The sequence below is a fragment of the Lampetra fluviatilis genome, chromosome 4 (genome assembly GCF_964198595.1).
Source record: "Lampetra fluviatilis chromosome 4, kcLamFluv1.1, whole genome shotgun sequence".
Taxonomy (NCBI): domain Eukaryota; kingdom Metazoa; phylum Chordata; class Hyperoartia; order Petromyzontiformes; family Petromyzontidae; genus Lampetra; species Lampetra fluviatilis.
In genome coordinates, this window is record NC_136278.1 from 9,941,890 (window position 1) to 9,965,339 (window position 23,450).

At 40.6% G+C, this 23,450-nt stretch overlaps 1 protein-coding gene across 3 annotated transcripts in view; it reads left to right on the forward strand.

Moving 5' to 3' along the window:
* Positions 1 to 15,580, forward strand: part of KNDC1 (kinase non-catalytic C-lobe domain containing 1) — a 128,034-nt gene extending 112,454 nt beyond the window's left edge. For all 3 annotated transcript variants that reach the window (XM_078855522.1, XM_078855524.1, XM_078855523.1), the window contains 9 exons: positions 1,505 to 1,652; positions 2,723 to 2,911; positions 4,074 to 4,358; positions 5,866 to 5,942; positions 8,981 to 9,128; positions 11,598 to 11,720; positions 12,266 to 12,325; positions 12,499 to 12,656; positions 13,058 to 15,580. In XM_078855522.1, coding sequence (XP_078711648.1) covers positions 1,505 to 1,652; positions 2,723 to 2,911; positions 4,074 to 4,358; positions 5,866 to 5,942; positions 8,981 to 9,128; positions 11,598 to 11,720; positions 12,266 to 12,325; positions 12,499 to 12,656; positions 13,058 to 13,280 — 1,411 coding nt within the window. In that variant the 3' untranslated portion in view covers positions 13,281 to 15,580. The remainder of the gene's footprint in view (positions 1 to 1,504; positions 1,653 to 2,722; positions 2,912 to 4,073; positions 4,359 to 5,865; positions 5,943 to 8,980; positions 9,129 to 11,597; positions 11,721 to 12,265; positions 12,326 to 12,498; positions 12,657 to 13,057) is intronic.
* Positions 15,581 to 23,450: the final 7,870 nt, after the last annotated feature.

Consider the following 23,450-nt stretch of genomic DNA (forward strand, 5'->3'; position numbering starts at 1 on the left):
AGCAGCTTCTGGATTGAATGTGTGACACACATTAGCCTGCACTTCACTTGGCTTTTGCAATGCATGTGGCTCTGTAGAGCATGTTTTTGATTAGAGAGCCAAGTGATTGGAACACATTTGTACGTGATGTGACTAGACATGTTATTACAGCCAATAGGATTTGCTTAAATCTGCAGCACATGTGTACAATACTCTTGCCCGTAGGCACAATTATATTACATTTAGCTGTCACATGGCTATTGCTATTATGCAACCCTTGATATGCAAAGTTATCAAAATTGTGTGGTTATATCCACTCAATCTTCTCAGCACTTCAGGATTCAGTTGTAGACTTTTTTTCCAGTCTCATTTCCTGCGATCCAGGTCTTTGTGTAAAATATTATAGAGCCATGGTTGAATACATTTTTAGGAAATGCTTTTCTTTCTGCCCCAAACACGTGTTAATGAGCAACATGTGGAGAACATTGGCATAAATACACGAGCAGTCACTCTCCATGATTAGCACATTTCTCAGCTCACGTCAGACAGGCTGACAGGCTTGCGATAAGATTCCATCTTTTGCACTACCCTACCGGCCAGTTGTTACTTGTATCCTCAACTGGGTTTGTATTGGCCGTCCCTTTAACATATGTGTGTACGCATGTTTAACTTCTTTCGCACCGTACGTAGCCAACCGTGCTAATCGGAGGTGTCACTCAGACCTGCAGAATTCGTTGTTCAGTAAGAAGTTTTAGAATGGATGTTGCCCAATGTGTAGGCACAGCTTGTAATCCTTGACTTTAATGACGGGGTTGGTAAGAAATGCAGATTTTACGTTGCTGCTGATACTGCGCTGTAACGTGGCCAAGAGATGGCAGTACAGCAATTGTCATTGATCAACCTGTGCACACTTCTAAGTGTCATTCCCATCTATGCTTGTGTTTTAGCTATGCTTGTTTCTTTGCACGTGAAAACCGTTCATAAAAAAGGAATAGGCCAAACATCCCAGTGCAGGACTCTTTAGTAAGGTCTTGAAGCTCAGGAAGTCTTTTCGAGATAAATAATGGCACAGTTACGATAATTATGAGTATAGTGTATGGCATCCATAAAATCTTGGTAGCTCTACGCACAAATGTGCACCACCATCTAACCGGGTTAACGCATGGGTGGAAGGACATTTCTTGATATTTTTGACAAAATCTCTACATGATGGGGCTATTTTGCACACTAAATATATCATAGTACTATTATTTAAACGATTGTATGCCATCTTGTGCCACCGACTTGTTTATTTCTTGCGACTTAAATGTTTTCGACCACGATTGTACAGGATTAATAATGCAGAGCACACTTGGCTGAAGTGTTGCATAGATGAGATAACTGTAATTAGACCGAAACAATTGCGAAAACAATTGGCTCTTTAAGCCAGTGGGTCTTTTACCTCAGCCATTTCATACAGCCTATTCAATTAACTACTAATTCCATGTAAATGCATTTGACATAACTCCAATTCATGTTTTCCCAGCGGGGCAGTCAATCAGCCTCGGGAGGTCGCCAGCATTCGCATCCGGAGCCTGGACATTCTTAGTCTCTGGGTGGGAGACTGTTACAACATCGACTTCAAATCCAACCCTGAAATGAGGCAGCTTCTCAAGACTTTCATCCAGAAGAAAGTAAGCTCGTTTTACTTGTAATATTAATGAAGGAGTGCATGCTCTCAACTGCACATTTACACAATGAAACATTTAAAAAAATTAAAATGGCATGCCCTTTGGCTAGCTGCAATGTCCTATAAGCTGCAACACAGACAAAGTCTTTGTCTAATCAACGTTGCGATGGTGCACGCCTGCAATCCATTGCTGTCCAAGTGGTGTTGGTTGATTACACATTCATCAGCTCGTGTGCCAGGCACCCGAGCTGTAGGACTTTGATATGGCTTTTAAACAGTGGTACCGCCATTGACTGGCACAGTGAATTATGATCAAACAACACCATTACCAACACAGCATGGGCAGGGGTAGAATGCCAAAGGGCTGTGAATTAGTATGTATGTTTTTAGCTACTTACATTTCCTCCAAAGTGCAAAATACTCAATGATAAATTGGCCACAGATTAAAAACAGGACCCTCCTGAAAAAGAGTATTGAGATTCAGTGAGGAACTATTGTGCAAATTAATCGTAATTGTCTGCGAGGCACTGCATATGTGTAGTGTTTTCATTATATTCTATTCTTGCGTGTGACAATATGGTGTTCAGGCTCTCAATGCCATTGCTGGGGTCTGCTTGCCTCGAGAGGGCTTCAGGCGAGAGTTTGTGTCGTTTTGCTATTCCTCCTTTGAAGGAGCGTGGACTGCAGTGGTTTATGATATGGTCCATAGTTTGGGTTGCATGGCCACACTCGCACGGTAGCACGTCTTTAATTTTATATTCATAATGAAGGAGATGATGCGGTTGATGGTTATACCAGAATATCAAAGCCAGGAGGTGCAATGTTTGGGTCTCCAATGAAAGTGTCTCCTGGGAGATGGTAGCCTTCTCGCGGCTCCACCTATTACGCGTTTTCGCGTTTCCCTTAAACACACCTAATACGATCATCTAGGTGAAATGGGCATCGTTAACTCAATACTTTTAATCAAAACAACTACCCACACAGCGTCCCTTGGCACCCACCATGTTTACTGGCATCTGCGGTATGTGTGTAAATTTTTGTTTGTCTCTATCCACCTCCGTCTACCTGGGGCAGCTCTGGGTAGAGGAGCAGCGTGCAGAGCGGCTGCTGGCTCTGCTGCGCTTGCACGAGAGTGGGGTAAGCCCGAATCGTGCGGTTGGCCCTCTGGCCCCGATCACTGAACCCGTGGGCGTGGAAGAGGGGCCCCTGTTCATCAAATCTGACAGAATTCCAGTGCAGCCCATGGAAGATGCAAGCAAAAAGGTAAAGGGGTGAAGTTATTCAGTTGAGAAAAACGTGGCCTGATTTATGTTTGGCAGAAATTATTTTCTGATGTTTCACGTCTTTTTTTTTTTGGGAGTGATATAAACAGTTGGCAGATTGTAAAGTCATTTGGACATTTATTTCTACCCAATGTTGTCAAAACTAAATTTTTTGCTAACACGTGTATTTGGCTCAATGGATTTATTTTTTTATTTTTGGGGGGCGGAATTTTTATTATGAATTGCTCTATGTCATAATTGTGCCACTCAGATCATATTAATTTACGAAGGCATGTACTATATAAATTAATGGAGCCAGCATAGCATCATATAATATTCCCCTGACACTACAAAACTATGTCGACACATAAATGACAAATAATATTATATGGTGCTTTTGAACATATATATATTTGCTTAAATTCTTTAAGCAGGTAAACCCTGTCCTGATTTTGACTCAAAAGTCAACATTTTGGACGTGCTTGGCAGTTTCTACAAATGCAGATGGATTGCCTAAATGTGCATGAAAATGCCGTTTATGAATACAATCCAGCATGGCAGTGCATACTATATTTTGTACAAATTAGGTATACCACAGGTTTAATAGGTCTCACTGTTCATGAAGTGTTGTTATTTATAACATCAGGCATCCCAACTGAGGTTGTTTTAACAGGCCACGCACGGCTGAAAAGACCCTTCTAGTCTAAACTGGTGTTGAGTTTATTGTTGAAATTACTGCACTTGAGAGTTCATTGTAATCTTGAGTGGATGAAACTTGGATTTGAATTCAGACCGTCAGCAGAGATGGCTGAATGCTATACGTGTTTAAGCAGAAACAGAATCTTTATTTATCTTGCAAAACCCCGATGAGCTATGAAGCTCTGTTTCCCAGTTGTCCAGTAATCACAATGTCCGGTAGTGTCCCCTGGTCCACCTGAACAAAACCCACATTTGTTTGCACTTTTTATTCTCCATCATCATCATCATAAACACAATGTTTATGTTCGAGGATATTATTTTCTTCACCCAACACATTTAAAGTTCTACAAGACTTTAACTTGTGTCAGCCTAAAATGTGTCAGCTTCGTGTTTATCCTGTTGAGAACCCCTGTACATGTCCTGTCTGCTTATTCATGTATATATGTAAACATACATTTTCACAGAGTTCTCCCCTCAAACGCCTTCCACTGGGCAGAAGGGCCGGAAGGCCAGACGGCGGATCGCCATCGATAGGCACGCGGGAGAGAGGTCTTGAAAGGGAGAGGGCCATTGCGAAGGAGCGGGAATGGGAGAGGGACAAGGGGAAGGGCTGGAAATCTCTGGCGGGCCCTGCTGACCCATGGCTGTACGTCCCAACGTGCCGTGTCGTGGCAGCAGACAAGACCTTGTTCAGTCATCGCGAGGTGACAGCGCTGCAGCTGGCTCAGCAGCTCTCCTTGATGCAGCAGGTGAAACCAAAGATTATTCTGCATGAAAAAACTAATGGTTTATTTTAAAAAAACTACAAATAATTTATTGTCAATATAGCAACGTCATCATTTTTCAATCATACTGAATCACTATCCAGGGTTAAATGGCAAAGTTCATGTCAGTTCAGCAAGTGGGTTTTTTCCTACCTAGAGTGTTATTATCTTGTATGCATGGGGTTTATCCGAGTGCTCTGCTTTTATCCCACATGCAAAAAACAACCTTTAAAAATGGAATTGGCTGCAAACATCCAAATGCAGCACATACCTCAAAAACAGTATCGGGCCTCGGCAAGCCTCGCCTGAATAAAGCATATTCTTACACGGAGGCAAATTACTTCTGAAAAAAAAAGTTTTGTCTAATTCACCAAACTTGTCCCAATTGTCACAAAATGAAGTACATATAACCAATCAGTGCACCACCCCGTCTGCAGGAGCAGTCCACGGTTCATAACTTAAAATTAATATGATGGGTTTGTTTTATGTGCTCTGCTTGGTGATGGGGCTCAAACTGTAACTAAATGCATTTGAGAAGCCAGTTTAATCAGAGATGTTTGCCCAGATTTGAACCCATACACTCAAGCTCTGACCTTTGCGATAGCTGGCCACCTTAACCAACTTTAAAAAACAATATTACCGGGAAATTATTTCAAGCAGAGTGCTATGGTTTAAATTCAAATAATTAAAATTGTCTTCCAATATTCATGAATCACATATTGTACTGCAGTAACTTGTAATCCAAAACATGTATAAAATGTATGTTTTTCAAAGGAGACATGGGTTTAGATAATTACATCAAAACATCTCAATTAAATTAGACTTGTCATTTATTTTGAAACAGATCCGATGGTAAAAGAATTGACATTAACGTTACCCTCCAGCAGCAATGTTACAACAGACTAAATTTAATACACCTATTTTACAGTACTTGTTTGTGTATCGCAGAAGCTGTTGATTATATTATGAAACGTGTCCAAATGTTCAATTCACTTGGCCCTGATAAGAAATGTTTTATATTATGTACACATGAACCAGCGATGCAGCCATGATGTGGTGGTTGCTGCACTCCTTTATGACCTTGGAGACCTATGTTCGATTCGCGACCATGGCTAACATCAGTGGTGAGGGATATCTGAACTGGTCCTGGGCTTCCCTTAAGCAGTTTAACACGTCGGCTTTCGCGACCAATATTATTCATAATAAAGGTTTTTGGGTTAGATCGCGTTATTGATAAATGTGTCGTAACCCTCCACCACCCGCACTGACCAGTGTGGTGAAGTATGGTCAAGCAACCTCATGACCCGCATGGTGTGGGGAGGCCTTCATTAAGCATTGGATTGACAACGGGCTTTTAATTATTAACATTTTATGAACAAATTGCCTTCCAAGTAGTCGTGCCATAATTGTTGTTATTTACGTTCACTGTATTTTTAAGGTACATTTTTAATGTCAATAATCCATTGCAAATGTCCCCACTCTTCTTGTTCAGGAGCTCTTTCTCCAATGCCATCCGGTTGACTTCATGAACACGCGTGCTCTTGGGCTGAAAGAAACAGGGCCTTTAAGGTCAGAACATCTTGTTTCCAACGTGTCCCACTGCACGTCAATATGAGCATCCAACATTCCCAAATTCCATATTTCTGGCTGAATAATTTTTTTTTATACATCCATATGAAGGTAATCAAAAATATGACACATGGCTAGATACACTGGCGGAGCCAGTCGGGGGGGGGTGGGGTGGCACGCACCCCCAACGATCCGATAGAAATCCCTCATTTCGATCGGATCATTGGGGTTTATTAGTAATAAATTGGCATTTTGCGACCCCCACTACCACTGTGTAGCTTATTATTACGTGCCAGGGACTATCAGATGATAGGACAATAGTCTGAGTCCATAATTGGCAATAAGTAACAGCAAAGCAGTTTATAATTGGTTTTTTACCCTTTTATCTGGCAACAAAACTGACACCTTTTTTTACAAGGAGTCATGTTTGCATAGACCACAATACCTGCAGTCATAATGCAAACAAAAAGCTGTCTCGGGTGTGGACCAATCAACTTCAAGGACAGTGCATACATTATCAGAGTTATGTTTTTTGTTTGCATTATGACTGCAGGTATTGTGGTCTATGCAAACATGACTCCTTGTGTCAGTTTTGTTGCCAGATAAAAGGGTAAAAAAACAATTCTCATATTTTTTACTCGCAAATGAGGTTCCAATGGAGCAAAGCAGTTATAAGTGACTCACATAATTGTGCACAGTTGCGTATACAGTACACGACTTCCCTGAAGGCATACCTTCAGCGAGCGCGATGCCGATCACACACAGTTCGAATTCGACCCTCGATCGATGGCTGTGCCATCGGCACACACGCGTCGAATAAAAAGCAAGGGACAAGTCCTTACTTACTAACAACTCCTTTAATTTTTCATTGCTGGAGGGGTTGCCCCCCCCCTACCTGAAAATCCTGGCTCTGCCATTGGCTAGATAGCTATTTCACAAACTTCTTAACTGGTTATAAGAATTGCTATTTACAGCATATAGTAAAAGTACTCAAGTTGATGTTTAAGATTGGTTAATTATTCAATGTGACACTCATTCATCAGTATTTATAACTTCTAAACACCCTACAAATTAAATTTAAAAAATCATTCTAAATTAGTATTTTTATAAATTATGAAACACTTCTAATCAATACGAAATGTAATTATAGTATACACGCATAGACCAAATAGCATCTAATACATCCACATGTTTTGGGAGGACCACATTATGTATACAGAAGGGGAAGAGGTGGCACAGTGGTCAGTGCACTGTGCTATGAACCCAGCAACCTGAGATATATGCTTGGTCGTGGCTAAAATCAGTGTCAAGTAATATATGACCCAGTCCTGGGCTTCATCAATCCACACTGACTAGCATGGTGAACTATGCTCAGCACAATCCCCATAAACCGACATTGAATCGGATGGCCTTTATCCAGCAATGGATTGACATAGGGCTGTAAATCTATTTATTTTATACGTTAGGAATATGTACATTTTCTACTATAAGTGGCTTTACAATGGCCAAATAACCACGGAGGAGAAATCTCCGGACACTGCAAATGCAGTGTGGCTCACATGGTAATGTTTTCATCAGTGGATGACCAAATAATTACGACCACCTCTAGACTTGTTAGTGTGAGTTACAGCATGTGCTAGCTTACGGTGGAGAATAACGTCATAAAGAACGACAACAGGCTGCAGTAAATCACAGATTTTATGGTGTTGCCATATGTAAACCTTTTCAATTGGGTGAGAGAACACATATGCTAGCTCAGCAGGATTATTTTAAACATTCCTAACCCTGGTTGATGACCCGAACCATAATGCCCACATAAATTATTATTATTATCATAGGTCTCATTGCACTCATTGAGACTGTGGTCTCTGCATTCCTTTATGATGGGTTAGTTTGTATACCTCCAGTCTTGAATGTGTGTATTCCTCTAGTCTTGAATGTATTTGTCTATGTGCTTATCGAATATGCTTGAACCCCTGTCAGCCAGGCTTCATCTTCAACTGGCAAAATATCACGGGAAAGTGGTATCTATGACCATGCTGGGCCTCCCCTGGGTTTACTTGGCCAAAATTGAATTGGTTTCGCAGTATGTTAACACCAGCACTTGAGAGATGATGGCACCTGGCCATCATTCTGTCACTATATCCCACACCTGAGCCATTCGGGTCATAATAAGCGATCACGAGCAGCAGTTATCTCTAACAGTGTGGGAGAAAATGGGATCTGTGTCAGGTGTGTGTCTTGTACAGCAAGTGAGACTGAGCGGTGTGTTCGCCTTAAAATGAAATCTAATTCAAACCATAAATTACAGTACAAGTTGTAGCCCTTATTCTTAATTCAATGACTCCCAATCCTTAACAACATTTCCTCTGTCAAAAGTCAGTTTTCCAACATTGTTGATATTTCCTCCAACCACATTTAGAGTGGCGGGGGGGGGGGGCATACAAAAAATGAAGGGGGGCCATGACAGTCACTGTTAAATGAACGTTAAAGAATGTGTTAAAGGCTATAATACACGAAGCTCTCAATCCCTCGTGCATATTAGGAAAGGCTACGATGGGCCCATCGCTTATTTGTACAAATGTTTCCAATTTGTCCAGACCCCACCGAGTATGTCAGACAGTTTGTATAACAGACGTTTAATATCAAATGAAGCTTGCAAATCAAAATAAGGTTACCTAAGCCGATTAGGCAGTGTGTGCGTGAAGTAATTACAATATGTAGAACGCAGTCATCTTTGACTTCAGTATATGAATTAATAAGGAGGAGGAGAGGGTGATTGAGCTTACAGAAGGGGAGGGGGGTGCTCAGCTCCCTCCAGCCCCCCTTCTTTATAGAGCTGATGTTGGTGTAGAGTAATAAATATAATTTTACATTGAGATGTTTGAGCCAGATCATTGCATCGGCAGTAGAGCAGCAGATCGCCGTGAAACCTCCACGTTTTTTAATCGGGCAATTGAATCGTTATATCTTCCACCCAAGGCCTCCGAACGCTACGGGGCTGAATCCCTCCGCTATTGGGTGTTCGTGTTTTTCAGACCCACGGCAGAACCTGCCTCCACAGACCCACCAAGTCTGTTCCTGCCGGAGTGCACAAACGATCATCCCATCACTCGTCTCATCGAGCACTCCGACACAGTCAGCACGTGGATCTCTGCTGAGATTGTCACCTGCGATGGTGCCAAGGTAATGGCTGTTTCCGGCCTTTGCGGATCACCTTTGAGTGTGACAGGGCTCATTTAGTTTTACTCAATGCGTGAAAAAAACACATGTACTTGCATATGAAAATGTGCACGTTGTTTTTTACACGTCGCAAATGCCCAGTAGGCAACTGTTATCTTTTGATATTTGTTTCTGAGGGATTGGTGATTTCTTATGTTCAGTCTGGTGGTCTGTTGAAATGATTTAAATAAATGTAGAAGGAGAGACGTGGTAATTGCTTCAATACAATGCACAAATCAACATACCCTCATGGATGTGTTACATTATGATAACAGCTATGTAGTTTTGTATGCAGCGTTGGTAATTGAGTGCCAAGAATGTACTTACATGAATATATCCAACAATTCTGTACATCATACAACCATGTAGCTCATTGCCGCCAATGCTATATTTTCTAAACCCCCTTAAATATATCATTGAAATATAGCATACACATATATTGTTAATTGTCATATAAATGTGTCTACAAACGTCTGTCTTTATATAGCTGTGAAATTTTTCCAAATGTTTCCTGAAGCAACTTCAGGATGGGCATTGGAAAATAAATAATTAACAGTGCTTTGTCCATTCCGCTGCTGAAGGCCTCCACGGTCTGTATCACTCGTGGGCGCTGTTTGTCCCGACTTTGTCAGGCTGATTGGTACAAGTTGGTAAAGCTGTGGGGAGTGGGAGCCCAGAAATAGTTCAGCTATAAGTCACCGCTGATGTTACCCATGGCCAGAAATCAAACTCAAATTGCAGGTTGAGAGTGCATTGTGCTTAAACATGTACACATAGTTCCCGCACCACCAGTAGCTGAGACCAACACTATTTGTGATTTCCACTAGGGCCTGAATTCTTCGGAACTGTGAGATATAGATCATGACATTATATTATTTAGCCATTTAAAAAATACATACATAAATCTTAAAACATTTGTTTACCAGCAAGAGACAAGAGGCTTAACACTACGGTAATTGTGACTGCAATGCATGTGTAGTGAGTCATTCAGAGGCACTATTTTGGAGGCAACGTTTATCCTACATTTACGTAACACCATTACACACATGACTAAATACACCTATCTCTCACTGTTGTTACACACGGGACCATAAGACACCTATTCCTCTCGCATACGGGATAACTATAACCGGGTCAGAGCAGCCAACGTGCTGTCTGACCCACGATGTCGAAGATGGAGACGAAGACGTAGCCGGAGCACTTGAGTTCCTCTTCACCTGCAGACAGCCTCGATATGTGATCGGAGCTCCCCTTTTATCCTTCCCGGCGCAACCTGGCTCCACCCTCAGCCCCGCCTACCTCTGGAATATTCCCGACAGTACCAGGCGACACCGCACCTGTTCCCTCTCTGGCTCCGCCCTTAACCACGCCTCCTTCGTGAACGCTCCAGACGTTTCTCAGCTACTCTTCCCGTGTCCCCTCGTTCACCCTTGGCCCACATTCCTCACCCCGGACCATCACGCACGTGCTTAACCCGGTGCCGGGGTGACTGGTCCTCACATGCCCCCCCCCACTGCCAGCCGCCCCCACCACACTCCCCCAGTGACCGACTCTGTGATGATTACCTGCGGCATTGGCGGAGGCTGTTATCCCCTACTCTGTCAGTAGGACTCATCAGGCTTTCTTCTGCTCGCACCGAGTACCATGCCCCTAGTGGCCCACTGGATGGTACTGCACGGTGTGTTAGCCTCTGTCCCCATTTCTACGGCACTTGGCGCTACGCGCCGTAGTGATCCATTTAACATCACTACACATGCACCACTGTGCTTTCAATGTCCCTGGACAAGATGCTATTAAAACGCGATGCACTTCACAATGAACGTCTCACACCTGGTTCGCACATGCTATGTCCCTTGAGGTTCCTTCCATGAAATATATACGCACACGCCGGATGGAGGCTTATATATTCCTATTCGCGCATAGCATCCAAGCATGCAGAGGCAATGATGAAAGGTTACCCTGTCCCCTACACAACTAGGATGTAATTGGTGAGGAAATCCATTATTGGTGAAGAAAGTAAGAAGGGAATTTGCGTTGGTGAGGTTCCTGTGCAATGGCATTACAATGTCTTTATTTATCCCGGAAGTGCTCAAACTGAACCTCAAGGCTATCTTCTTCAAAGTTGTAGATTTTTTTTCCAGTCTCATTTCCTACAATCCAGGTGTTTGTGTCAAATATTATAAAGCCATGGTTTGATGGATTTTTAGAAAATGCCTTTTTATTTTACCCCACGCGGTGCGTGTAAATGAGCAACATGTGGAGAACATTGGCATAACTCCACGAGCAGCCACTCTCTGTGATGAGCACATTTCTCGGATCACGTAGCACAGGCTGACAGACGAGGGTCCGACTTGGCATTCCACCATCGTTGTTCTGGCATTTTAATGTTTGGGCACTGGGTGCTGAACTGTGTTGGTTCATTTTGTTTTGCAGAGTCAGCTGGCAGTGCTCTCCAAGCTGCTGTGGGTGGCCAAACATTGCTGTGACATTCGAAACTTTTCCACTGGCATGCAGATACTGCAAGGCATGGAGAACATCATAGTCAGACAATTGCCAGTATGTAATAAATGTCCTTTTCGTACACGCACACATACACATATATATTCTTGAAAGGTCTGGTCATTAATTTCGAATGACCTTTTAACATAGGCTATGCCATTCTTCCGGTTTCCATTTGATAAATAGAACCTTAATTTGCAGATGTGAATATTTTAACAAGTTCTTAATTAATTCAATACTAGAATAAGAACCCATATTTAATAGATGCCCCCGTATAATTGCACATTATAGATACATTAATTAAGCAATATATCCGTTCAATGGTGATTACATTTAAGTTGATAAGAATTGATTTTAGAAATCATGTTGCCTAGCTACCACAGTATAAACATACTGATTAGTAATAACCAAAATAATATAACTATATCTTATGTAAAGCAACTTGAATAAAACATTATTGAAAGTCAATTTAATTTTGTTGTGTATATGTCCTTTGGGATAACTGGTTTCATTATTAATTCTATTTATGACCTATCTTTATTTAAAAATGTACTTTCTCATGTGAATTAAGCAATTTCCTAAGTAATTTGTTGTGCCTACAGGTATGGAAGCACGTTCCACCAAAGGTGGCAAACATTATGAACCAACTGAATGATGTCAAGGTAGACACTTAATTTCATATAAATTTCGTGCTCTTTAATGTATTGTACGTGTAAAGTGCATCCATGAATATTCTACTGATGTATAAAATGATTTTAATCAAACACACGCACCGCACGGCAATCCCACTGGTTATGATATCTCCAATTCATTATATTCTTTATTCTCTTGTCAGATGTTTCTCAAGCGCGATGGCATGTGTCTGATGGAGGAGGGGTGCCACGTGAAAAACCCCACAATTCCTTGCGCTCGCATCTTTGCCATGCACGTGCAGCAGCTGGAGATCGGTGCCTTCACCATGGCTAGCGGCCTGTACAAGTGGAGCAAAATCAGGCAAGTGGGGATTAATTAGCTTGCCCTGTGGTCATTTACCTCATAATTACATAAAAAATGTCGTGGTGATTGTAGTGTTATTTTTAGAAAAGCATGTGAAGGTGCAACCATGCCCAGGCAGTACTGGTGAAAGGGCCTGACCACGGATAACCCCAGATATTAGGAGAATTTTCCAAATAACTCCATGTATCCGTGGTCCTGACTGTGGATAATTAAAATAATCTGATGATTAATTCTGCTAAACCGTGGTCTGGACCCCAGATATTTGGAAGAAAGAACCATATTTTGCTGACCCCCAATAAACAATTCACATATAATCAGGTCACAGAAACGGAATTTGACCGTATATATGACAGCATTGCTTGTGTGTACATTGTACCGTGTTTTTTTTGTGTGTGCAGATCAATTTCAGAGACGGTGAGTGGGATTCGCATCCTTCAGGAGAGCCCTTATCCGTTTCGGCATGAGTATGAGCTGCAGGCTTGGCTCAGGGAAAGGATTGTCTATTTTGGCCTCGCTGACATCCAGGCTCTGGCATCGGAGAACTCGACAAACTTCCAGCCTCTGCATGGAGACAGGGGCATTCACAAGATCAAAGAGGCATTCCTTCGTATAACAACTTGAGCCTCGGAGCTCGATCAATGTTACCTCCCCCCAAAAAAATACACCAACCTGGTGCGTTTGCTTGCACCGCACCTTCCAAAGGAAGCAACCGAAGTAGTGAGTAAAGGATGTTATCGAAAAAGCGTGTTTGTGCAAGGTCCAGACTGACAGCCAGCGCTCAGATGAGAATGATGTAAAGTTTTACTGAGCGTGCCCACACATGAGCGTTATCAAATCAAAGGGCAACGGCAATGGAAGAGAAGGTTTGACACGGTTGTGTAATATAATCAATTAGGTACACAGTGCTATCAAAATAAATAAAGGGATGAAAGCAATATTTGCCCTTTCATAATTATATTTTGTCTTTCAAAAAAACACATTAAGGAAATGCATTAAAAAGCCAAAAAAACTAAAGATACAGTATATGTGTTTATAAGTATTGACTTTAATCATTCACATTATGGTTATTTTTCAGATTTTGTTGGTTTCACGTCTGGTTTTATTGGGATTGGTTCATGTCATCTGCTACATTAAACCAGTCAATTCCCAAAACACGATACTCGACTATGGAATTGTTTTGTCCTGTCACGAACAGCTATAAACACAAATGTTTGCAACCATATTATGTGAACACAACCAAATTAGAGTCAGGTATAATCAAAGGTTGCATGCACACTGAGCTATTAACAGTATATAAAGCATGATGTCAACAACTTTGGCTTTAATTTGTCGAATATATAAAATTGTGAACAAACCTACCTGGAGAACACAAGTGGATCTATATTTGCATCTATAATATCACACCTCTCGTTCTTACACATTTTTTTCGAACATTTCAATTGAGAACTCTTCTGAATTAAGTTAAAGCATTCACTAAATTAAATCTCCGTAGGTGTTATCCTCCATTGTGATTGTACATGATACTGTACTTGTAAGTTAATTATGAATACTGAACATTGGCGACATGTGTATTGTAGTTGTCTTACCTCTCTGGCCACTCTTGTTAACGTCTGTATACAGGCCGTTCGGCTATCACATACAGAGTAAGACAAACTGAAGGTCTGTCATCCAGTTATTGGTAACTGCATATTCCTTGCAATCATATAAATTACAAAGTCCGCATCTCAGGATCGCCTACATTCTGTGTTGGCTGTTTCAGTCGCGCGGTCACATTGTCGTCGATGCCACTTATTTTGTAATTTAAATCCTAAACAGAGAATCAACGCCGCATGTATTTGAACCCATTGTTGCCACATGTACAGAATCAGTGTCAACAAACGTGTGCTTTAAATAGTACACCAACAGCTGTGGGGTTTTATGAGCATGCTGCTCCCATTTGAAATGTACGGAATTCACTTATCGTGTGGGAAAAGACGCCATTTTGTGTTCACACAGTTACGTGCACTGCAGTAGCTCGAGTGTTGGTGCCAAAACACAAACACCACGTGCGTGGGTCCAATGGGTTTCAAATATCAACGGAAAATAAGATCAACGTGTTGCTGTAATTACATGCCGAATTAAAATGTGTAAATAATAGCCTGTGTAAATTGATGAATCGGCATCAATCAAAGCACCCTGTACGTCCCACATGAAGGCCACTTAATGGATTACAATTGGTGGGAAATCGTGGTTACAACTGTAATTGAATCGTAATGTAAAAAAACTGGACCGACCGGTGGATAATTATTTGAAGGCACATTGTTTCCGTGCTCTTTGCAATTACAATTGACATATCCCTTCATCCTAATGGGAGAAATAGGCTCATTATTAACAGCTTGGCGTGCTCCGATACAACCCTAAGCCAACACATGGCTGTTATAACATCCAGTTTTGTGACCCCTACCCTTACAAGTGATTCTTACATACAATACACATTGCGAGTATCCATTACATATGGTCATTTGTGGTGGTCCCACTGCAACGAAGTATTGTATCTATCGTACAGAGGCTGCTACAGGAGGGGTTCTCTCGTATCTGGTGTTTTTGAAAGCCAATGAATATCAAGACAACCGCTCACGCTGCTCCATTTTTGGGAGCTGTATACCTTGTAAGTGCGTATTATGAAATGTAATGCAGTATTGGCTGTTTTAGAGGGTGGGTTATACTTGCTTTGGTAAGTACTTACTGTGTTGGAATGGTTATAAATGTTGTATTGGCCTATATTTTGTATCTGTATTTCTGACCGGTTTATGAATCCTGAAGTTGAAGCAAAGGCATTACATTGCTCTACTGTATGACTTTGTTCTGACTGCAGTATTGCATTGCATCTGATATCTGTGCTTTATTGATGGGTTGGCATGTTTTGTAATTAAATTGCATTTCTTAAAAAAAATACACACTACTGCAAGTTCCTGTGTTTGGTAATTTGTGTGCGGAAGGCATGGGGAAATTACTATTTACTTTTTGACACCCTTTAAATCAGAATTGATGGTGTTACTTATTATGAAATAATTGCATCGTTACAATTGAGTTACTGTCTAATTGAGGAATACATGGCTTGAAGGACATTCAGGTCATAGTAAATTGCTGTAGGTAAGCTAATGCAGTATATTATGTACTGAAGTTGTAAACACAATTGGTGTTTACTGTTAAATCCAAAATTTTATTTTAGTGTACAGTACTTATAAAAACCCTACACATGTAACATATTATACAGTTTATGTGCCATGTGGTTAATATGAAATACCATCATGGCGTGACATTGACAACCCCAATTATGAGTTATTCTCGGTGCATAGGCCGGAATGTGGGTTTATCATTAGTGGTGCACATTGTTGGTGAAGGCCTAACACAGGCAGGTCTTGCTCTCGAGTAAACTCCATTGCATTGATAAAATGGAAGTGGGAGGTTTGGTTTGGGTGGAATCATGGTCGTGGTCATCTTCTGGCTTTCTATAAAAGGTAAAGAAAATGTCCCTCAATTGATAATATAGGTTTTATTGGGTTTGATCGTGTAAATCTATATGTTGGAGAGAAAACCCACATTTACACCGAACTCGTAACTAATTGACATGTTTTGTTTACATGACAAACCTTACTAATAGGCTGTGTCTGGTGGTGGCGGGTTAAAGAACACATGTATATTCACGCGATCTCACCCAAAAAAAACTTTTGAGGATAATATAGGTCGCGAAATTCAACGCGTTAATATGTCCCTTAATGGTCTAGAATTACATAATTCCGAGATTATGGCGATGAAGATGCACAACGTTAATATAGTTTTGTTGTTACGAGCTTTTCACAAGAACATATCTCTGGAGCATAGCCAGTGACATGCGACTCGGTGTGTCACCACGGTGAGAGTACCAATTCTCACAATTTCAGAGTCCGTGAGAATTGGTATGGTACAGCACTTTAGGAAACCACTCGCCGCCACTTCTCTCCAGAGCTATTAGAATGCGACGCGAGTCGGAGCAGAGTCGTACTCAACTTCAGCTTAAGGGGGCGAGGTGTTTAAGTGAAGTGGCTTAAATAGTCACTGCAGTCTTTGTAGGATGTGATGAGTCGAGTATTGAGGGGCAACTCGACTACCAGCTGTTAGAATATTGGTGCAGCTTGTAGGGTAAGACAACATAAGTGTTTTGGCTCCAGCTATTCATGAGTGGTCAAACAAGATAGAACAAGACCGTTTTTAATGTCATGTCAGCCTTGGGAATATCTTGAGGCACACAAGCTGCTTTATAAATGTATATTTACGGTAAGAGTCATGATACATAATTGCAAAATTAAGTAATAGACCGTGTGTAATAAGAGTGATTTTGCAAAATGTTAACGTGCAATTTCTAAAATTCTTGACGGTTTAATTGGATGCCATGAAATATGGCAACAATATTACATGCATATATTCCCACAGGAAATGTAATAATACATATATATGGGGTGGAAGCTTGTTATTTCGCAAGGTGAAGTTCTCTGCCACTTAATTTGCCACATCAGCAAATGTTCATGAATTACAGCACTGTCTTTTGTATGCCTTCTGTTGCGTTATTGTATTCTGAAAATGACACAAGTACCAGCAATTAAGTTAATATAATGGAACCCCACATTCTGTATTTACATGTGTCGTACAACAGATTTGGTAGACCTTAAAGAGTATTTTTAATGGGAACTTTGCAGGCTCAGATGATACTTGAAATGCTTAGATAACACGCTTGCTAAATATGCATCTTGTTCAGGAATCAAACCCACGTCACTGCGTTTATAGGGGTGTGCACATATGCATGCATACTGTACATATTCAATACCATGCATCCATATAAATACAGTACACTTGATTATCCACGCTAATGACGGATAATCCAAAAATATGAATTTTCTGAGGATCTGTGCCAAAAATCACTACAGTAGGTATACATTATATTTAAGTGAAGAAAATTTAGTTTGTTAATGAACAAAAAATTTGCAGTATTTTTTTTATTGATTTTGTTTGTAATACAAAAGTCCATACAAAACACACTCACTTAAACATGTTTGAAAATTACATATAGTATCTAGTTTCTGGTTTAAAGTAAAAAAAAACACGCTTACATTTCTCTGCCATCGGACAGTTTCCTCAATTAAAACTCACGAAATAAATTATCGGATGAACCACTCAAAATGAAGCATAACTACAATTTTGATTGTAACTATTTCTATTTATAACGATTACTATCAACACCGGTCGATGCACATGCTCAGTGATGACACTTTCCTGCTCCCGTGCAGAAGATGAGGCCCACTAAGTGGACAGCAGCAGTGCCACGCCAATCAACATCAATCAAACTCCGCCCACTGTTGGAAAGGTATGCGACTACTGTACTGTAGAGGCGATCACGTGAATTTCGGATTAATCACAGCACGTTGAAGCACATGACTTGTAATACACATTTTCAAGAATATTCTTGGGTCTTTTGGTAAAATCACGTAGATAGGTTCAAAGAAAATAACAAAAAATTACGACGTTTCGATCGCAAGAAAAGCGGTCGTCTTCAGGAAAAGGGGGGTTTGCGTCCAAGGCAAACTGTTTATAAGGGTTTGAAATGGGCACAGCCCAAATGTCAGCAGCCAATGATAATGTACGTGGTGGACAGCCAACCCGACGGTGGTTAGTTTTCCACCAATAAAAGGGCTGCCAGGTGAAAATTAGCATGTTAAAGAGAGATTAGCATGTTAATGGAGATTGCAGCGCCGCAACCAAGGGGTCGTCGCACGAATTGACTGTGAAAGTGTAAGTTTGAAATGGGCGTAGGGGACAACTAACATCGGAATGTGGTAGGATGGGAACATCATAACGTACTTCCAATGATTGCTCAGTTTGTACCCATCTTCTTGGTTGAAATTGTGTCTGTGTCTATATATATAGATGGCTTCATGAACGAATCTTTGTTGATAGCCAGTGGGCTTGCAAAGTACCTTCGTCTTAGAGAAATTAATTTCGTGTAAGCCCACCACATTGGAACAATGATCAGCTACGGCCGAGGTATTGGTCCTACCGAGTTTCAGATCTGGCTCATGTTCACGAACACGGTCCGAGACATGTCTCTTAGTTTCCCCAATGTAACTACTGCCGCAGACACAGCTTAGTTTGTAGACGCCGGGTAAACCGCACGCGGATAATCGAGTCTACTGTAGACACGTATGCAATATGTCCACACATATGTACGTATAACGGGATGCAGGGAGTGGGGGGCAGTGGTTGGTTGCCATGCGATATAAATCTGGCCGTCTGAGTTAAATCCCTGGACACTGCTAACACCAGTGGAATTTGCTGTCTGAGCTGTTCCTAACCCCTTGCCTTCACCAACCAACACTGGCCAGCGTGGAAGTGTGGTCATTCAACTGTCATGAGCGGCATCGTGTCGCGAGGTCTTAATCCAGGTATTCATTGCAAAATAGTATACTCCTGCATATGATTTGTCATAAGCAATGTGTTTTACATGTCGCCAGTTTAAGATATTTATTTGAAGTAGCTTTATGTCACGGAGAAACTGGAATTAGTATGTGATGAGCCATAATGACAATGTCCGGATTTAACAGAGGGGCTTTAAGGGGCTTACAGCCTAGGGCCTCAGAATTTCAGGGCCCCCATAAATACATATTGATTTAGAATGGTTGCTATGCAATACTGTAGCACTATGCTATGTCCTGCAGATAATTTGTTAAAGTAACACCGATATTACTACAGTACCAAATGTGTGGTGAAAGTAAAATGGTTTTGTTATTTTTTTACTTTAAATTTTATGTTTCATATCACATTTTATAAACTATCCAAGTTAAATAACAATGGCGTGTTTGGCATCACGCATGGATGGTGGTCCAACGGCAAAGAGAAGAAATGGATTACTATACTGTAATACAAAGAGGGGTCCCCCAAAAGTAAATACAACCCCAAGGCCCCTTCACAATTAATCCAGCCCTGCTTGACAGTAATGTACAGAGCTGGATTTAATTTTAATAAAAAATAAGTTTGCAGACAATCCTGAATTTTTATCTCGCTAAAAGCTGGTCCTCATTTTTCTCATTTCCTTTTCACAATGGGCAGAGGTGAAAAAAACATTCCAAGAATGAGTTCCATATGGGATGTCGATGGCTTCTCTCCAAAGGCAATTGCACTTGTTTGATGGTGTTTATCTGTTTATTCACAGGCCCATGCAGGGATGTTTGATTCACTCATGTGACTATTATCATTGCTTCTAAAGCGTGCAAGCATCTTCACAACTATTTTCTTCTTTCAAATAGGCGCAGTCTGGCAATAATGAGCCATTGTGTGACCAGAATCTATTGAATACGAATATGTATATGTACAAAAAGAGCAGTTTCTGTGCCAAAATGGCAATGTTAGAAGTGCAATTCCCTATTCTAGATTTGAAGCTTTCGTGACTGCAAGGATTTATACTCTTAGGTTTTTTCGGTAAAGTCACGTAGGTAAAAAAAATAATAAATCACGACGTTTCGGAGGCAACACAAGTCTCCGTCATCAGGTGGGACCGTCACTTGATACAGTAAATTTAGCTGTGACGGAGACTTGTGTTGCCTCCGAAACGTCGTGATTTATTATTTTATTTCTATTATTATTATTATTATTTTTTATATATTTCTACCTACGTGGCTTTACCGAAAAAACCTAATTCCCTACTCTATATTTAAACCAATCGGAATTTGTATAAAGAGGGAACGGAATGGTGAAAGGAAATTCAAATCCACTAATCGGCTATCAGTGATCTTTGGCTATGAGTGCTCTACTCGTCATCAGAAAAGAGGTAGTCTTGAGTGTTGGCAATGTTGACATACTCAAGAGTGACTGGAGATTTTGGAGCAGTTTCTTTTCCGTAGTTGTTTGTCCAGGAAATGCACATGCTGACATTGTGTGCGTGTGCGCCAAACAACTGGTAAAGGTTGTTGCGGCAATTCATGAAAATTCTCATCTCCCATCCTACCCATTCTATAATAAATTCAACACAATAGAGTACTGCATAAATGTAAAACTTCATTTAGATGATAAATACTGTAATAATATTTATATAAATTATATTTAACAGGCTATATTTAGCCTGTTGTCAATTCACTACTATGCCGTGTCTCTCCAGAATGTTATTTGACAGCCATATGTCACAACGTTGGTCAGTGTGAAGTTGGTGAATATTGTTTCTGCTTTTGTGACTTGAATGAGCGTATTGAGTGAAGAGTGATGTCGTAAAAAAAAGTATGGATCAGATAGTAAGTATAAGAAAATAAGTGATTTAATGGAGAGAAAAATACATCTTATCAGGACAGAATTGAGCCTTGCAGTGGACCAGAATAGAGGGTGTCAAATTATAATTGTGGACATGTGTGCTGGTACTAAACTCAGCTCGTCGTCAACTTAGAAAATAGATACATGAGTTGCGTGGAAGTTGTGGCAAATGCATCCTCCTGTATTTGTCTTTGTATCCGCACTTTTATGTGTAGATAAAATGAGTCTTTTTTTGGAATGGATAAATGTGGATTATAGGATCTGCCACTACTTATCACTCTCCAATTTGACCTTGAATAAGAAGTTTTACTGTAATGAAGTTAAGATGGTCAGTCCATCAGTAGGTCAGTCCTATGAAAGACTCGAGCAAAATAAGTTGGCTGTATCCTACTCATCAAGAATGCAAACCCAGATTGATATGATATTGATGGAAACGTCTTGCAGAAGTTGATGGAGACTGGTTTGGCAAAAGATGATAGCCACCTACTGTAGACGTGATGACATTATCATGCATTTGCACTTGACATGATTATTAATCTTGATTTAAAGCTTTCGTGACTGCGGGAATCCATACTCTTTGGTTCTTTCGGTAAAGTCATATAGGTAGACAAAATAATGGATCACGACGTTTCGATGGCAACGCAAGCAACCGTCTTCAGGTGAGAGGACCTGAAGATAGTCGCTTGCGTTGCGATCGAAACGTCGTGATCTATTCTTTTGTCGTCCTATGTGACTTTACCGAAAGAACCAAAGAGAATGTTTATGAATGTTATAGTTGATATGAGATGGAGGGGGGAGTGATTGACTTTGATACCATATTTGGAAGGCTCTCATTGCTTTACACAGTGCAAAAGTTGGGACTGTAGATTTACAATGTCATTGACAGCTGAGCCACGCAGTTGCAATATGAGCAGTAATGCAAAGGTAAGCGAGACTGGAAATGATGTGAACCATTATGATGTGTCTTTGTAAACATCAAATTGAGCATGTTGGTTTGCTGTTAGGTTTTAGAGTAGAGGAGTGTTTCACAGTGACTGGACAATGGTTGGAAATGATAGTTGATGCATAAACTGCAACAATGAAGAGCAGGGTCAGATTTTAACATCCAATCCAAGATAAGCTGTAGAAGGTTTGTAGCGCAGCTCACTTATTGTTCAAGGTTGCTCATGACAGATTTTTTTGCAACTGCAGTAAAACTATTATCCAGAAGAGGGCAAGCGTCGTTTATGTCAAGGTTGCGTGAATAACGTTATGCTCTCGTATCGAGTGTTTCAACTTTCATTAATAATGCATTCTTTCAAATGATTATGCATATTGCTTATATCGATCTGTCATGGAAGTGCTCGGGTTTAATTTGATCGCTGTGGCTTTGCCTCTAAGTGCGTACTTAATGAAAGCAACACATTTTTGCTTCCTGCACAAAGGAAACCGAGAACTGACATTAATGTAATGTCATTGAACAGAATGTAAAGATATAATAAAATAGCACTAGAAAATACCCTTTTAGCATCTGAGCCAGTGGTATTGCAGATGGACTATGTAGATCAACATGGAATTATTTCAGGGAGAACTTAATTTATGACCTGCTTTATGTTTAAATGTCATCAAATGGTGTTGAATTTGCATTTTACGTAAAATGTAAATAGTTCTGCTACATGTACATGCCAAGTATGTCGGCACGCAACCTTATTGATAATTCAGGGAAACAATAAGTGCATCTGAACTAAAGATAAATTACAATTTGCAGTTCAAAATATCACAATACTGCATTCAATAAATATAAAATGATCGTGCTTTTTGTTCTATGGTAACCTTTGTAAGCGCTCCCTCTACATGTAATGCACTTGCTGCCGTATCAGCCATTTTTTTTGCTGGGTCATCATCGGAAAAGAGATTTTGAGCTCAATGGGCCTTACCTCGAAATAGACCGACTGCGGTAATGTTATTACAAATAATTGTGCGCGTGTTTTGTGTAATGGGACAACCTTTATAACCCCAAAACCCTAAACATAATAGGACATTTTATTTTGACGAATGACATCCGGTTAACCATTGCAACCCACAAGGACGTGTTATTCACCGTGGGTAACACAAGTAAATTAATCAGCATTACAATGGAACCAATTCGCAGTACGTTTTGATTCAATCATAAACCACCACACAGGTCTCATTCTACAGTGCACTTGTTCGAGGATATGTACTTTTAAAATCCACGTTCATAACTCAACTCAACCACTGCCATTGTACCTCCAACCTCACAGCATTGGTATTGGTTAAATCACTTCCAATGAAACTCCCAAAAATACCTTAGCCCCATTTTCTCAAAGCATCCAGGAAGCAGACTAATCACCGCGTCGCTTCCTCAAAAAAAACTCGCCGCTCGCTCCACCATCAGTCTCTAAAATCACTTGAAAATCCTCTAACACCTTGAACTCTACATTCCCACTTGACAACCACGTGCTGTATGTATGTATATGTCGA